At 45.6% G+C, this 18818-nt stretch overlaps 1 protein-coding gene across 7 annotated transcripts in view; it reads left to right on the forward strand.

Moving 5' to 3' along the window:
- LOC140719770 (uncharacterized) overlaps positions 1-18818 on the forward strand; it is a 411496-nt gene that overhangs the window by 37110 nt on the left and 355568 nt on the right. For all 7 annotated transcript variants that reach the window (XM_073034626.1, XM_073034628.1, XM_073034629.1 and 4 more), the window contains exon 2: positions 10645-10764. In XM_073034626.1, the coding sequence (XP_072890727.1) occupies positions 10665-10764 (100 nt within the window). In that variant the 5' untranslated portion in view covers positions 10645-10664. The remainder of the gene's footprint in view (positions 1-10644; positions 10765-18818) is intronic.

An 18818-nucleotide genomic window follows, 5' to 3' on the forward strand; every position in this document is an offset into this window, starting at 1 on the left:
GGCTGGGATCAAGAATACCGTACGACTGAGGGTTCGGGATATGAAGGAAGGCAATGGTTTCAGTAGGGAGACCTTCATTCGTAAGGTGCTACTAGACTGCTGTGGCTTCAAGGTGGACGATCTTTACTGCATACAGGATTTCGTGAGCTACTATGACGTCACCTTCTGGCATGCCGCAGGGTGGCAGAAATTACGCGACTGCTTTCGGGAGAAAGGGAGCAAGGCGCTGCTCTTGCTACTAAAAGCGCAGCCCCTCTTCACCAAAGCTACACAGCAAGAGAGAATGGTTATGGTACAAATGTTTAATCCCTATGTATCTGTTGTCGACGTTCTCACGTTCCTAGTGCAATAGGTAGAGAGCGTCAACAACAGTCTGGGAGTATGGACAAGTAAAAGGCAGGTCAAGGTGAAGCTGAGGGTGGACACCAATGGCTGTGTTATCCACCCACCCTCAATTTTTGCAATTGTACGGAACTGGGGCTTCCTGGTTTATGCCGGGCAACCCAAGGTGTGCCGCAATTGTGGCAAGGCTGGGCACTTCGCAGCCCAGTGTAAGGCTGTAGTGTGCAGAAACTGCAACGGGGAGGGACACCTCACCAAGGACTGCACGGAGGCCAAGTCCTGCAACCTCTGCGGGCAGGCGGGCCACCTGTATAGGGCCTGTCCGAAATGGGCGGGCTCCTATGCACAGGCAGCCAGGGGTAGTGATAACATCAGAAAGGCCCAGCTGGATTAGTGGTGCCCGCTGTCTCTGCAAAGGAGGTGCCGGTAGCGATAGAGGAAGACCTATCCACCCTGAGATCTCCCTCCTCCTTGCAAAACACCCAAGACCCACCGCTTGATGAGGTAGAGTCCATGGAAGAGGGGAGGGCCAAGGGGAATGAGGGAGCCTGGTGCGTGGTCACGAAACAGAAAAAGTCTCAGAAGGCGCCGCCCAAAAGGTAGTGGGTGGAGCAGTTGGAGAGCTCAATTAAAAAGGGTAGTGGAGTATACCACATCCTCTGGGCACCTGCCCTCCTCCTCCTCCTCGGAGGTAGGTGGAGTTGGCCAGCAGCCCCGACAGAGGACGAGGCAGATTAATAAGGGTGGAAAAGCGTCAAGGGAACAGTGAAGGTCTGCTGGCCACCCCCCCAGATGCGGGGGTGGGGGTGGAGATCAGCAGAGCCCCTCAGCTCCAGGAATCCCGGAGCAGTAAAACTTCTGGTGGCCTCCAGCCAGATGGAGAGGCAGCCCCAGAGGTTACTTAGGGTGCCGAACCGGCACTGCCTCTCCCTAGCAAGGACTACCCGCAGTACCTGAGCTCTCAGCAGGTGGAGGACTTCACCAGGACTGTGGGCATGAGGGCTCAGGACAGCCAAAATGAGGACGATGATCTATAATGGATGATGGACCCTAAACTGGCATCCTTAAACGTTCGCAGTGTGAAGAGTGCTGGGCGTTGTGTCAGTATTTGAACACTGAATACCGACATGACCTTCCTCCAAGAGTGCGGTCTACCACACCTCTGCAACTACCGAAGGTGGTCACGGTGGTGGACCCAGGGTTTGTCAGTGTGGTCAAGTGGCAACAATTGTGCCTCTGGCCTGGGGATTCTGCTACAGGGAGGCAACTTCACAATCACCCAAGTCAAAGAGTTGTTTCAAAGTTACGCCTCCTCGTAGCAGACGTCAAATACCGACGCACTCCATTCTGGCTGATCAACGTGATCATCATGCGGGGCGAACGGCGGGCAATCCTCGAGCAGCTCCCAGCCAGTCGTGCTGGCTGGAAACTTCAACTGCGCATCGGTGCGCCGACGGCAGGCTGGACAGTACCCCCAGACTCCTGATGGAAACGGTAAAGACAGCAAAGCTGTGCGACGCCTTTGGCACCCCCACAGGTGGTGAGCAGCCGCAAGCTACCTGGACATGACCGGACAGTTTAGCCCACTCCCAGATCGACTTCCTCTTCTTCTCAAAGTCCATCTTGGTTAGATCCACCGATGTCACACTGGTGTTCTTCTCTAAGCCACCTGTCACTTACGGGAGGACCGGAAGGCAGGTAAAGGGAAGTGGAAGCTGAACGTTAAGCTGCTGACCCCAGAGAATATTAAGGAACTAGAGAAGGAATACACAGGTTGGAGAACCTTGAAAGCCTTCTTTGATCCCCTGGTTGACTGGTGGGAAGCCACCAAGGAGAACATCAGGAGGTTCTTCATTCGCAAGCGTATCCAGAGAGCAAGGCAGGGGCAGAGAGAACTGTGAAAACTCCAGACTGAGTTACAGCAATTCCTCCTTCTGCAGTCAAAGGGAGTGGATGTCAGGGAGGAACTACAGGAGGTGAAGGGCCGGCAGTCCTCTAATATCATCTTCCAATCAAGGAATCAAACTGTTGAGCAGGATGAGACGTACTCACGCTTCTTCTTCCAGAAGGTGCACGGGGAGCTCTGTGATCCACAGCCTTAAAGAAGAGGACAGCTTAGTCGCATCCTAGCAGACAGACATACTGAGGATCTGCAGGTCCTTCTATGCCGGTCTGTACGACAATAAAACCACAGACTCCACAGCCTCCTGCAACTTCTTGTCGTCTATCACGCAGGTCTTGGACAACGACAAGCGGGAGAGTCTGGATCAGCCACTGGACCCATCTGTTCCTTTGGGACAAATAAAACTCCCGGAGGCGATGGATTACTGGTTGAGTTGTATTCAGCTCTGTGGAACTGGATGGGCCCTGACCTGCTGGAAGTGTCCAACACTATGGTTCCGGCAGGCAGTATGTTAGAATCCATGAGGAAGGGCATCATCTACAAGCAGAAGGGGGAAAAGGAGAACATTAGGAATTGGAGGCTCATCTCTCTCCTGAATGTGGACTATAGGATCCTGTCCAAGGCTATCGCCAGCAGGGTCAGGTCTGCTCTAGAGCAGATGATCCACCCGGACCAAACCTGTGCTGTACCGGGCAGGAAGATCTCGGACAGCCTCGCGCTGCTGAGTGACACCATCGCCTACGTGCAGGACAGGGGGGTGGACGCCTGCCTGGTCAGCTTGGACCAGGAGAAAGCCTTCGACAGGATATCGCACACGTACATGGTGGACAAAATCTCCAAAATGGGTTTTGGGGAGGGAATCTGGAATTGGATTAAACTGCTGTACTTAGACATCTGTAGCGCAGTCCAGGTCAACGGGTGGAAACAGACAGCTTCCCCACCAGGTCTGGAGTCAGGCAGGGCTGCCCTTTCTCCCGTCTTGTTCGTGAGCCCTTTGCCGAAGCCATCAGGAGGGATGAGGGCATAAGAGGGGCGACGCTCCCAGGCAATGGAGGGACCAAAATTAAAACCTCCCTGTACATGTCACCGTCTTCTGCTCTGATCAGAGGTCGGTTCGCAGACTGATGTATATCTGCGAACAATTCGAGCTGGCGTCGAGTGTCAGGGTCAACTGCACGAAGAGCGAAGCCATGCTCTTTGGCAATTGGCCTGAACGATCCATTGTCCCCTTCACCATCAGGCCCGACTACGTGAAGGTGTTGAGGATCTGGTTTGGAGGGACCGAGACGTGCAGGAAGAACTGGTGGGAGTGGACTGCCAAGGTGAAACAGAAACTGGGAATGTGGGGAGGGCGCTCCCTTTTGATAACGGGCAAGAATCAGGTGTGAGGTGCTCTCAGGTCTGTAGTACTTGGCATAGGTGTGCCCCATCCCCCGCTCCTTCAGCTCAGAAATCACCAGAGCCATCTTCAGATTCGTCCGGGGATCGAGGATGGAGTCAGACGGGCTGTCATGCACAAGTCCCTGGACAATGGGGGCAAGAACGTCCCCAATGTCACCCTCACCCTGATGGCCAGCTTCGTGTGTGGCTGCATCAGTTTGTCTGTGGATCCCAGATACATGGGTACAAAGTACCACTATGTGCCCAGGTTCTACCTGTCACCCTGGCTGCGAAGGATGGATCTGACCCCTTTCCCGCACAACACCCCTGTCAGCTGGTCGTTGCCACCATACCTGTCCTTTTGTAGAAAAGTTCTTCCAGGTCAACACCTTTGTCCACAAGGCTATTGGACAGTGGTTGGCACATAATGTCCTGCAGGCGCTGCAGGAGAAGGACACGATGGACTCAGTAGGGTGGTTCCCTGAGCAGACCATCCACTACATCTGGCAAATTGCCTCATCACCAGACCTCACCAACAGTCACTAAGACCTCACCTGGCTGGCGGTGAGAGGGGCCCTCCCAATCAGATCCTTCCTGTATGCCCAGAACGTCATCTCCACACCCTGCTGCCCACGGGAGGACTGCAATGAGACAGAGTCAGTGACTCACCTCTTTGCACACTATGGGTTCGCAAAAAAGGTGTGGAGGAGGATGGAAGGGACAGTGTCGAGATTCATGCCCAGCAGCTGCGTAACCGAGGACTCCTGATTTACAGGCTATTTCCGGGGACGCACACGGAGACAAACATCCGGTGCTGCTGGCAGATCATCGACTCGGTGAAGGATGCTTTTTGGTCGGCTGGAAACTTGATGTTCTACCAGCACATGGAGATGCCGGCTGGTACATTCTTGCCTGCAGGAGTACATGCTGAGGCATGCGTTCAGGCTTGGTGCAGCCACCGCGAAGGCCCGTTGGGGAAGGACCATAGTTTAAGGTTCATCACCCGCGGGAGTGAGAGGGGTCGGGTGCGGAGGAGAATACCCCTCATCAGCGGTGTGGATAGATGAGTCAACATGGTGCCCCAGGAGTGGCTGGAAATGTATAGACCGTAAAGGAACTTCAGTAAAGGAATGAGAGTCAAAACCTGGACGTTTATTGTTAAAATAAGTCTGTAATCCTTGCCTAAAGTTTGAGAGTCAATGAATGGTTTATTGTAAACATCTTTAATTTGAATAGGAACAGAGAGCCAATGCATAATTTATTGTAAATAACTTTATTTATTGCATAAGGATTCAGATTTAATGAATTTTTTTCTATGTAAATAACTTTATTTTGTAATATTCCTGAATAAAGTATTTTTGGAAAAAAAAGACAGGTGCAGATGAGTTTCTGATCCAGGATATTGATGATGAAGGGCGTGAGGATGATGAAGTTGAGGGTAGGTGACTCAAGTCTCTGTCATTGTCTGGCTCCTGAATGTCACTTTCCATTTTTCAGCCACACTGGCAATGTCGCCCAGCTCTGCTGCAAGCGGGTGTAGTTGTTTCATTTGGGAACTGGACATTGTGCAAATATTAATGAACATCCACACTCTAATCTTATGGAGGGAATTTCATTGATGCATTTGAAGGTGGTTGGGGTTAGGACGCTGTCCTGTGGAACTCCCGACCCCAACTGCCTTCTTCCTTATGACTCAAACCATTCAGCTGGTTATTATATGTACCAAAGTTCAGTGAAAGCTTATCTTGCCTGCATTTCATGCAGATCAGATCTGTATACACTGCACCAAGATAGAACAAGGTAAAACAAGAACAATGCTGGTACAGAGAAAGTGCAGTACGTAGACAATAAGGTGCAAGAACACGATGAGGTGAATATTTAGATCGAGTCTATCTATCAAACTCAGGAACCATTTAATAAAAGTGGGGTAGAAGCTATCTCTGAGCATGGTGATGTGTGCTTTCAGACTTTTGTATCTACTGCCCGATGGGAGAGGGGAGAAGAGAGATTGTCAGGGGTGGGTGGTAGCTTTGATTATGGTAGCTGCATTGAGAGAAGTATAGACAGGGTGCATGGAGGGGAGGCTGGTGATGTGCTGAATCGTATCCGCAACTCTGCAGTTGTCACGTGAAGAGTTGATGCTGTACCAAGCTGTAATGCTTTCTATGGTGCATCAGTACAGTTTGACAGGGTCAAAGGAACATGCCAAATTCCTTTATACTTCTGAGGAAATACCGACAACATGGTTGGACTAGGACAAACTCTTGGTGATGTTTACTGCTAGGAACTTGGAGCTCTCATCTCTCTCAGCCTCAGCATGTAGATAAAGACAGGTGCCTGTGCACTGTCCCACTTCCTGATCTCAATTGATCTCAGTTTTATCAGCGTGCCTCAGTGCCATACTCAGCCACACATTGCTATTTTGTCAACTGCAGTTGCTGTTAACTCTGGAATTTCTCTCTTTGGTCCAGTTTAGATTGATGCTGTCAATGGGTCTGGAGTTAAGTGGCTTTGACAAATCCAAAATAGTGAATCTGGAGCAAGTTAATGATCAGTAAGTGCTGTGAGATCACACTGTCGATGACACTTTCCATCACTGGAATTGTCCCATGAAGCAGATGTACCTAGGCAATTTCCCATGTTGTCAGTGATTCCCAGTGTTGTCACTGGACTGGAACAGTTTGGCTAGAGACATGACTTGGTCTGAAGCACAGGTCTACAATACCACAGCAGGAATATTGTTTTTTTTTTAAACCTTGTACTACTTCAATGCATTGTGTGATAAGTTGATCTGTATGAACAGAAGGAAGGTGAAACTTTTCACTGCATTATGATAAATGTGACAATACATTCGGGTGGCCATTAAATAAGCTGTTTTGACATTGAATGGGGTTTAACTTTTTTGAGAGTTGCCAAAGCTTTACATTTACATCTGACTTGTGCTTTGCAGATGGTGAGAGGTGTTTCAGTGTCATTGGGATGATCAAGCTGAATTTATGGTGACAGGTAATCCCCAGGTGTTGATGTATTGATTGAGAAGGGCTGGTGATTGCACACCCCCTTGTTGGAAGATCATTTCTTGCTCCTTCCACAGTGTTGTTACTTGCCAGTGATTAGCTCACGCCTGGCTGGTATCAGGATCTTGTTGTGTTCAGGAAAGGAGTTGCGATCAGAAAGCATGCCCAGAATTGACTTCAGAATTGAAGCAGGATTATTGATGAAGCAGCAGAAGATGTTTGGGCAGAAGCCACTGCCCCAGGAAACTTGTATCATGACCTTACTTTGCCTCAACGCTCTGTGTAATGATTTGATCTGTATGAATATTGTGCAACAGAAGCTTTTTGCTGTACCTCAGTACATGTGACAATTCCAATTCTAATATCACCTGGTCCCACAAGCTTTGTGCATCCAGTGCTCTAGACTGTTTTGTGACACTGAACACTGGCAGCTAGGAGGGAACTAGGATAGCTCACTGATTCAGTACTCCTGGTCTGAAATGATGATGAAGGCTTTAGCCTTGTCTTTACACTCACCTAGATGGATTGGAGAAACCATAGTTGTTCTTAAAACAGAGAAAGCAAAGAACTTTGAATGAAGTATCTGATACATGAAGAATTTAGTTGGAAATGTTTTCCTTGAGTGAAAAATCAGTAAGGTTGTTATAGTAGGTGATTTTAACTTTCCACATACTGATTGGTACTCCCATACTATAAAAGGACTAGATAGGATAGAGTTTGTCAAATGTGTTTAGGGAAGTTTTCTTAATCAGTACATAGAAGTCCCAACGAGAGAATGTGCAATACTTGATCTGCTATTGGGGAATCAGAGAGCAGGTGACAGAAGCCAGTGTAGGTGAACACTTTGCATCAAGTGATCACAGTGCCATGAGTTTCAAATTAAGTATACAAAAACATAGGTCTAGTCCATGGGTTAAGTTTCTAAGTTGGAGAAAAGCCAATTTTGATGGTATCAGAAAGGATCTGGCAAGTGTGGATTGGAACAGGCTGTTTTCTGGCAAAGTGTACTTGGTAAGTGAGAAACCTTCAAAAGTGAAGTTTTGAGAGTACAGAGTTTTTATGTGCCTGTCAGAATAAAAGGTAAAGATAACAGGTATAGGGAACCTTGTTTTCAAGAGATATTCAGGCTTTGGTTAAGAAAAAAAGGAGGTGCATTGTGGGTATAGCTAGGTTGGAACAAATGGTAAAGTAGTCTAAGAAATACAAGAAAACACTAAAGAAAGAAATCAGGAGGGCTAAAGGAAGGCATGAGGTTGCTCTAGCAGACAAGGTGAAGGAGAATCATAAGGACTTCTACGGAATGTTAAGAGCAAAGGGATTGCAAGGGTCAAAATTGGTCCCCTGGAAGATCAGAATGATAATCCAGGTGTGGACACAAATATGAGGAAATCTGCAGATGCTGGAAATTCAAGCAACACAAACAAAATGCTGGTGGAACGCAGCAGGTCAGGCAACATCTATAGGAAGAAGTATAGTCGACGTTTTGGGCTGAGACCCTTTGTCAGGGCTAACTGAAAGAAGAGATGGTAAGAGATTTGAAAGTGGAAGGGGGAGGGGGGAGATCCAAGATGATAGATAACAGGAGGAGCCAAAAGAGATGGGGAAGATCTTTTGCATCTGTATTAACTCAGGAAATAGACACGGAGATTATAGAAGTGACGCAAAGTGGCATCAACTTCATGACTCCTTACAGAGGAGGAGACATCTTGAGGCACACTAGGGTGGGTAACTCCCCAGGGCCTACTAAGGTGTTCTCTTGGACCCTGCGGGAGGAAGAAATTGCCAGGGATGAGCAGACATATTTAAATCATCCTTAGCTAAGCCGGTGAGGTGTTGGAGGATTGGAAGATAGCGGAATTTGTTCCGCTGTTTGAGAAAGGTTCTAAAAATAAATCAGGAAATTACAGGTATGTGAGCTTGACATAGTAGTGGGAAAGTTATTGGAAGGTATTTTAAGGGACTGTATATATGAATATTTGGATAAACATAGACTGATTAAGGATAGTCAGTTTGGCTTCATGCGTGGTAGGTCATGTCTAACCAGTCTTTAGAGTATTTCAAGGAGGTTACTAGGAATGGTGATAAAGGCAAGGCAGTGGATATTGTCTATGTAGATATTAGTAAGGAATTTGCCAATGTCCCATATGAAGGCTGGTCAAGAAGGTTCAGTCTATTGACATTCAAGATGAGGGAGTAAATTGGATTAGACATTGGCCTTGAGGGGGAAGCCAGAGAGTGTAGTAGATGGTTGCCCGTCTGACTGGAGGCCTGGGACTATTGGAGTGCCACAGGAATCAGTGCTGAGTCTGTTGTTGTTTGTCATCTCTAGAATGATCTGGATGATAATGTGGTTAACTAGATCAGCAAATTTGTGGATTACACCAAAATTTGGTGGGGGGGGGGGGGTATAGTGGACAGCGAGGAAGACTGTTAAGACTTACAACGGGATCAGCTGACTAAATGGGCTGATAAATAGCAGATGGAATTTAATGCAGACAACTATGAGGTGTTGCACTTCAGTAGGACCAGCCAGGGTGGGTCAGATACAGTGAACAGTAGGACACTGAGGAGTATAGTAGAACGAAGGAATCTGGGAATACAGGTCCATAATTCATTGTAAGTGGTGTCACAGGTTAATAAGGTTATAAAGAAAGTTTTTGGTATATTGGCCTTCATAAATCAGGAGTGGGGCTGTTATATTGAATTGATGAGGTATATAAGATACTGATAAGGCTTAATTTGGAGTATTGTGTATAGGTTTGGTCACCTACCTACAGGAAAGATGTTATGAGGGGTATAGAGAGGGTAAATGCAAACAGGCTTTTTCTACTTACGTTGGGTGGGACTACAACCAGAGGTCATGGGTTAAGGGTGAAAAGTGAAAAGTTTGAGGGGAACATGAGGGGAAACTTCTTCACTCAGAGGGTCTTGAGAGTGTGGAACAAGCTGTCAGCACAAGCAATGCAAGTGAGCTTGATTTCAATGTTTATAAGAAGTTTGGATAGTTACATGGATGGTAGGGATATGGAGGGCTATGGTCCGGGTGCAGGTTGATGGGAGCAGGCAGTTTAAATGGCTCAGCACAGACTAGATGGGCCAAGGGGCCTGTTTCTGTGCTGTACTTTTAAAAGTCTCTGTGACTAAAGTGAGAATTTATATAAATTATATAAAAAATGAGGTCAGCAGAACTTGTCCCACTCAGACCCTCCTTACATTGGCGGAACAGCCATTTCAACTCCTGGGAGTGCACATCTCACACAACCTCTCATGGTCCCAGAGTACATCCTGCACAGTGAAGAAAGCTTACTAAAGTCTCTACTTTCTGAGGAGACTGAAGGGAGCTGGACTTTGCACATCCATACTCAATTCACTCTACAGATGTGCTGAACATCCTAACCAGCTGCATCACTGTTTGGTTTGGAAATGGCACTGTGATGGACAGGAAGACTCTACAACGGCCGGACAAAACTGGCACCAGCTTACCCACCATCAAGGACAGACATACCGAAAGGGGCCAATAACATCGTGAAGGATCCCACCTGCCCTACTTATGGACTGTTTGTCTCACTTCCATCAGGCAGGAGGCTACGTAACATCCACATCAGGACCACCACACTCAAAAACAGTTATTTTCCTCTAGCAGTAAGGCTGATCAACACCTCCACCCACTAACCCCACCACTATTTTCCATCAGTCACCTACAGTCACTTTATGGACATACAGTCAGTCTATGTTGACAAGCTGTAATGTGTATTTATGCTTACTGTGTTTTTATTATTATCTTTTGCTTTTTTTGTGCTGTGTCAGATCTGGAGTAACAATCAATCACCTTGCACTTGTGTAATGGGATTGTCATGAAACAAATGTGACTGTTGAATAAAGGGGGATGAGTGTGGGACAGATCGTGAGGAGATTTACTTCATGTGGTACAATTTGCCCAATAGGACACGTTTCTGGTGACGGTATTGACCTGGGACTCAAAATAATGTTGTTTTATTCCAGGTAATGTTTGAGCATTATTGATGGGCATCAGTACAGTCATGTGGCCACTTGGTATCGCCATACTGTGGGTGACTGTCACAGCAGAACATTCCAGCACGTGGGAACTGGCAACACGCAAAGGTAAGGCCTGATCCTGATTGTGAGATAAGGCACCATATGATTTGTCTCTAAGTAGTCCTGTCCCGTCCACCATGGCATGTAGTTCTTAGAAAAACAACAGGAAGCAGTGAGTCTGCGGAAGGACTGGGACAGATTAGTAGGGAGGGCAAAACAGTGGTATTATCTGTGTAGCTAAGCATAGCTCAAATACCATCTACAAATTTGCTTACAATGCAACCATTGTTGGTAGAATCTCAGGTGGTGATGAGAGGGTGTACAGGAGTGAGATATGCCAACTAGTGGAATGGTGCCACAGCTACAACCTTGCACTCAGCATTAGTAAGATGAAAGAGCTGTTTGTGGACTTCAGGAAGGGTAAGACGAAGGAACATTTACCAATCTCATAGAGGATCAGAAGTGGAGAGTGAGCAGCTTCAAGTTCCTGGGTGTCAAGATCTCTGAGTATCTAACCTGGTCCCAAAATATTGATGTAGTCATAAAGAAGGCAAGACAGTGGCTATACTTTATTAGGAGTTTGAAGCGATTTGGCATGTCAACAAATGACTCAAAAACTTCTATAGTTGTACCGTGGAGACAGGCTACATCATAGTCTGGTATGGAGGGGCTACTGCACAGGACCAAAAGAAGCTGCAGAGGGTTGTAAAGCTAGTCAGCTCCATCTTGGCTACTAGCCTACAAAGTACCCAGGACATCTTCAGGGAGCTGTGTCTCAGAAAGGCAGCATCCATTATTAAAGACCTCCAGCACCCAGGGCATGCCCTTTTCTCACTGTTACCATCAGGTAGGAGGTACAGAAGCCTGAAGGCACACACTCAGCGATTCAGGAACAGCTTCTTCCCCTCTGCCATCTGATTCCTAAATGGACTTTGAAGCTTTGGACACTACCTCACTTTTTTTAAATATACAGTATTTACGTGTTTGCACATTTTTACTAATCTATTCAATATACGTAATTGATTTACTTGTTTATTTATTAGATTTTATTTAATTTTTTTTCTCTCTCTGCTAGATTATGTATTGGATTGAACTGATGCTGCTAAGTTAACAAATTTCACGTCACATGCCGGTGATAATAAACCTGATTCTGGTTCTGGTAAATAGAACACAGTGTATGTTCATGCACTTTAATAGAAGGAATAAAGTCATAGACTATTTTCTAAACTGGGAGAAAATTCAGAAATAAGAGTGCATTCTGGATAGTGGTGACCGTGTTTGGAAATGTAAATAGTGCGCACCTTGAAGCACTGTAATATTGTATTCTGGGATGCTGTAATCACTAAATAAGTACCCTTTGGCAAAGAGAAATAAAATAATCTCATGAACCTAGAAGCAAGTTAATTCTCTCTGGTAGAAACTAACCCTTGCTGTAATTATTCCTAACAATGATCATAGATTCTGTGTGTGTTAGCTTAGACGATGCTTCCTCAGCCCCCCTCCCTCTGTAGTCCAGCTCAGTCTGTTGCAGAGTCTGTCTGATGCGGTCTCCTTTAGCTCACAGATCTTGCAGAGGGTGATGGATCACTAGAATTCTTTGATCTGGAGGTTTATGGAGGTCAGGTCATTAGAAGTATTTGAAATGGTAGTGGAATCGTTTTGGAAAGATCAGGGAATTGAAGGCAATAGGGATCTGGCACAAAAGAGGAGCTGAGGCCTGAGGTAGATCAGCCATGATTGTACCAAATGGTAGGACATGTTTGAGGGATCAACCAGCCTAGTCCTGCTACTGTTTTAGACAATAGACAATAGGTGCAGAAGTAGACTATTCGATCCTTCGAGCCTGCACCGCCATTCTGAGATCGTGGCTGATCATCTACTAGCAATACCCGGTTCCTGCCTTGTCCCCATATCCCTTGATTCCCCTATCCATAAGATACCTATCTAGCTCCTTGAAAGCATCCAGAGAATTGGTCTCCACTACCTTCCAAGGCAGTGCATTCCAGACCCCCACAACTCTCTGGGAGAAGAAGTTTTTCCTTAACTCTGTCCTAGATGACCTACCCCTTATTCTCAAACCATGCCCTCTGGTACTGGACTCTCCCAGCATCTGGAACATATTTCCTACCTCTATCTTGTCCAATCCCTTAATAATCTTATATGTTTCAATCAGATCCCCTCTCAATCTCCTTAATTCCAGCGTGTACAAGCCCAGTCTTTCTAACCTCTCTGTGTAAGACAGTCCGGACATCCCAGGGATTAACCTCGTGAATCTACGCTGGACTTCCTCTACAGCCAGGATGTCCTTCCTTAACCCTGGAGACCAAAACTGTACACAATATTCCAGGTGTGGTCTCACCAGGGCCCTGTACAAATGCAAAAGGATTTCCTTGCTCTTGTACTCAATTCCCTTTGTAATAAAGACCAACATTCCATTAGCCTTCTTCACTGCCTGCTGCACTTGCTCATTCACCTTCAGTGACTGATGAACAAGGACTCCTAGATCTCTTTGTATTTCTCCCTTACCTAACTCTACACCGTTCAGATAATAATCTGCCTTCCTGTTCTTACTCCCAAAGTGGATAACCTCACACTTATTCACATTAAATGTCATCTGCCAAGTATCTGCCCACTCACCCAGCCTATCCAAGTCACCCTGAATTCTCCTAACATCCTCATCACATGTCACACTGCCACCCAGCTTAGTATCATCAGCAAACTTGCTGATGTTATTCTCAATGCCTTCATCTAAATCGTTGACGTAAATCGTAAACAGCTGTGGTCCCAATACCGAGCCCTGTGGCACCCCACTAGTCACCACCTGCCATTCTGAGGAACACCCATTCACCATTACCCTTTGCTTTCTATCTGCCAACCAGTTTTCTATCCATGTCAATATCTTCCCCCCCAATGCCATGAGCTCTGATTTTACCCACCAATCTCCTATGTGGGACCTTATCAAATGCCTTCTGAAAATCAAGGTACACTACATCCACTGGATCTCCCCCGTCTAACTTCCTGTTACATCCTCGAAAAACTCCAATAGATTAGTCAAGCATGATTTGCCCTTGGTAAATCCATGCTGGCTCTGCCCAATCCTATCACTGCTATCTAGATATGCCACTATTTCATCTTTAGTAATGGACTCTAGCATCTTCCCCACTACTGATGTTAGGCTGACAGGATGATAGTTCTCTGTTTTCTCCCTCCCTCCTTTCTTAAAAAGTGGGATAACATTAGCCATTCTCCAATCCTCAGGAACTGATCCTGAATCTAAGGAACATTGGAAAATGATTACCAATGCATCCGCAATTTCCAGGGCCACCTAGGATGCACCTAGTACCCTAGGCTGCAGACCATCAGGACCTGGGGATTTGTCAGCCTTCAGTCCCATCAGTCTACTCATCACCGTTTCCTTCCTAATGTCAATCTGTTTCATTTCCTCTGTTACCCTATGTCCTTGGCCCATCCATACATCTGGGAGATTGCTTGTGTCTTCCCTAGTGAAGACAGATCTAAAGAACTTATTAAATTCTTCTGCCATTTCTCTGTTTCCCATAACAATTTCACCCAATTCATTCTTCAAGGGCCCAACATTGTTCTTAACTATCTTCTTTCTCTTCACATACCTAAAAAAGTTTTTGCTATCCTCCTTTATATTCCTGGCTAGCTTGCGTTTGTACCTAATTTTTTCTCCCCGTATTGCTTTTTTAGTTAAGTTCTGTTGTTCCTTAAAAATTTCCCAATCATCTGTCCTCCCACTCACCTTAGCTCTGTCATATTTCCTTTTTTTTTTAATGCTATGCAATCTCTGACTTCCTTTGTCAACCACTGTGGCCCCTTTCCCCCCTTTGAATCCTTCCTTCCTCCAGGGGATGAACTGATTTTGCACCTTGTGCATTATTCCCAAGAATACCTGCCATTGCTGTTTCACTGTCTTTTCTGCTAGGATATCAGTCCAGTTAACTTTGGCCAGCTCCTCCCTCATGGCTCCATAGTCTCCCCTGTTCAACTGCAACAGTGACACCTCCGATCTGCCCTTATCCTTCTCAAATTGCAGATAAAAACTTATCATATTATGATCACTACCTCCTAATGCAGGGGTGTCAAACTCATTTTAGGTCACGGGCCGGATTGAGCAAAATGCAGCTTCATGCGGGCCGGATCAGTCGGACTCTTGCGAACGCAGCTTTCTTTGCCTCCGTTTTTTCAGCCTGCTCTCATGTGTCTCAGTCTCTGCTATAACTACAAAGTGTTTCACTTTACAAATTCCATTTCTTATGAAGAAGACTGCCGAGCAAGACTGCCGAATAAACACTAAAAACCCTGAAAACCTGGTACCTGAATAAACTCAGCATTAGCCATATCATACGCCATAGGCGCTTCGATTACTGGGGCCAGCTTTAATAGTAATTAGATATTATCTCGCGGGCCAAAGATAATTCCACCGCGGGCCGGATTTGGCCCGCAGGCCTTGAGTTTGGCATGTATGTCCTAATGGCTCCTTTACTTCAAGGTTGCTTATCAAATCCTGTTCATTACACAAGACTAAATCCAGAATAGCCTCGTCCCTGGTTGGCTCTCGTACAAGCTGCTCCAAGAATGCATCCCGTAGGCACTCTACAAACTCCCTATCCTGGGGTCCAGCACCAACCTGATTCTCCCAGTTCACCTGCATGTTGAAATCCCCCATAACTACTGCGATATTACCTTTGCCACATGCCAACGTTAACTCCCTATTCAACTTGCACCCAATATCCATGCTACTGTTTGGTGGCCTGTAGACAACACCCATTAGGGTCTTTTTGCTCTTACTGTTCCTTAGTTCTATCCACACATGTTTTCTGTAAAACTATACAACATAGGAGCAGGTTTAGGCCATTCAGCCCATCAAGTGTTCTCCACCGTTTCATCATAGTTGATTTATTATCCTTCTCAACCCCATTCTCCTGTGGGCTCCCTGTAACCGTTTTTACCCTTTCTAATCAAAAACCTATAAAACTCGGCTTTAGTATACAGAATGATTTGGCCTGCACAATGACCTTCAGTGACAAGCATTACATACCTAGTTTCAAATTACACATGCCTGCATGTGTATCTCGGGTGGTGGGTTACCTTCCTGGGGCAGATGCTTGGGACCTGTCCAAAGAAAAATACTGAGTCCAGGAGTTGGGATGCTATTTTAAAGTTGTGTAATACATTGCTGAGGTCAAATTTGGAGTATTGCGTTCCATTGGAAGTATATCAGTAAGACTGGAAGAGTACAGAGAAAATTCATAAGGATGTTACTGGGAGTTTTAGGGAAAGGTTGAATAGGTTTGGACTTTATTCCCTGTAGAAGAATGGGGGGAGATTTCATAGAAGTACACCAAAACTATGAGGAGTACAATTAAGGTAATGTAAGCAAGCTTTTTCACTGAGATGAGGAGAGACTAGAACTATAAGTCATGGATTAAGGGTGAAATTTGAAATGTTTAAGAGAAATGTGAGGGGGTATCTTTTTACACAGAGGGTCAGAATCTGGTTTATTATCACCGGCATGTGACGTGAAATTTGTGAACTTAGCAGCAGCAGTTCAATGCAACACAATCTAGCAGAGAGAGAGAAAATAATAGTAATAATAATAATAAATGAACAAGTATATCAATTACGTATATTGAATAGATTTAAAAATGTGCACAAACAGAAATACTGTATATTAAAAAAGTGAGGTAGTGTTCAAAGCTTCAATGTCCATTCAGGAATCGGATGGCAGAGAGGAAGAATCTGTTCCTGAATCGCTGAGTGTGTGTCTTCAGGCTTCTGTATCTCCTCCCTGATGGTAACAGTGAGAAAAGGACAGGCCCTGGTTCCTTAATAATGGACGCTGCCTTTCTGAGACACCACTCCCTGAAGATGTCCTGGGTACTTTGTAGGCTAGTAGCCAAGATGGAGCTGACTAGCTTTACAACCCTCTGCAGCTTCTTTTGGTCCTGTGCAGTAGCCCCTCCATACCAGACTATGATGTAGCCTGTCTCCACGGTACAACTATAGAAGTTTTTGAGTGAATTTGTTGACACGCCAAATCGCTTCAAACTCCTAATAAAGTATAGCCGCTTTATGACTACGTCATTATGTTGGGACCAGGTTAGATATTCAGAGATCTTGACACCCAGGACCTTGAAGCTGCTCACTCTCTCCACTTCTGATCCCCCTATGAGGATTGGTTCTATCTCACCCCTGTATGCCCTCACGTCACCACCTGAAATTCTACCAACAACGGTTGTATCATCAGCAAATTTGTAGTTGGTATTTGAGCTATGCCTAGCCACAGTCATGTGTATACAGAGAGTAGAGCATTGGGGTGTGACCACATCTGTGCCAGATGCACTGAACCGTAGCTCCTCAGAGAATGTGTCAAGGAACTGGAGCTGCAGGTCAATGACCTTTGACTCGTATGGGAGACTGAGGAGGTGATGAATAGGAGCTAAGGGAAGTAGTCACCCCTAAGTCGCAGGAGGCAGGTACCTGGGTGACTGTCAGAAAAGGGAAAGGAAATAGGCAACCAGTACAGAGTACCCCTGTGGCTGTTCTACTCAATAATAAATAACCCACTATGTTGGGGGGCTGGAGTGAGCCGCGGCAGCACTGAGTATGGCGCTGTGGCTCATAAGGCAAGTGGTGAGACGAGGACTACTGTAGTGTTAGGGAATTCCATAGTTAAAGAAGTAGACATGAGATTTCTGTGGACGTAATAGAGACAACCAGGTGGTATGTTGCCTCCTGGGTGCCAGGTTCAGGGACGACTCGAATTGGGTCCACTGCATTCCCAAAGTGGAGAGAGAACAGGCAGAAGTCTTGGTATATATTGGCATCAATGACATAAGTAGGAAGCCCTGAAGAGAGAATTTAGGGATCTATGTAGAAAGCTGAATAGCAGGACCTTCAAGGCAGCAATGTCTGTGCCATGTGTCAGTGAGCATAAGAATAAGGTGATTTGGCAGATGAATGTGTGACTGAGGAACTGGTGCAAGGGGCAGGGTTTCAGATTGGGATCTTTTTTGGGGAAAGCATAATCTGTACAAAAAGGATGGGTTACACAAGGAAGACAGGTTTGCAGGCAGGTTTGCTAGAACTGTTGGAGTGGGTTGAAACTAATTTGGCAGGGGGGAATGGGAAACTGAGTGATAGGGCCGAGGGTAGGGCAGTTAGTATACAAATAAAGTGTGCAGTGAGACGTCAGTGGGATGACATAGGGAGAAAGTCAAAAATAGTGACAAATACAGGATTGAAGATGGTATATCTAAATGCCGGGAATAAGGTAGATGATCTTATAGCACAGTTAGAGATTGACAGGTATGATATTGTGGGCATCACTTGAGTCGTGGATACACACTGTAATATCCAAGGATACACACTGTATTGAAAGGACAGGCAGGTAGGTGGAGGGGGTGATGTGGCTCTTGGTAAAACATTGAAATCAAATCCTATCTCATAAGATTGAAAGATGTAGGTTCCTTGTGAGTAGGAAGCTTAAGGTAATGAAACCCTTGGGAATTAATGATCATAATATGATAGAATTTACCCTGCAATTTGCGAGGGAGACGCAAAAACCAATTCTATCACCATTACAGTAGAGTAAAGGGAATTACAGAGGCATGAGCGAGAAACTGGCTAAAGTTGATTGGAAGAGGACAGTAGCAGGAATGACAGCAAAACACCAAAGGCTGGAGGGTTTGGGGGCAATTCAGAAAGTTCAGAATAGATGCATTCCAAAGTAGAAGAAATATTTGAAACGCAAGATGATAAAACCGTGGCTGATGAGGGAAGTAAAAGCCAACATAAAAGTAAAAAAGAAGGCATATAATAGAGCAAAAATTAGTGATAGGTTATAGGATAAGGAAGCTTTTAAAAACCACCAGAGGGCAAATTTAAAAAGCCATAAGAGGGGACAGATGAAATGTGGATGTAAGCTAGCCAATAATAAGAGCATACCAATGTTTTTTCAGATATATAAAGAGTAAAAGAGAAGTGAGAGTCGTTATTGGAACCAGAAAATGACACTGAAGAGGCAGTAATGGGGGACAAAGAAATGGTGGATGAACTGACTAATTTGTGTCAATCTTCACTGAAGAAAATGG

The sequence above is a fragment of the Hemitrygon akajei genome, chromosome 32 (genome assembly GCF_048418815.1).
Source record: "Hemitrygon akajei chromosome 32, sHemAka1.3, whole genome shotgun sequence".
Lineage (NCBI taxonomy): Eukaryota > Metazoa > Chordata > Chondrichthyes > Myliobatiformes > Dasyatidae > Hemitrygon > Hemitrygon akajei.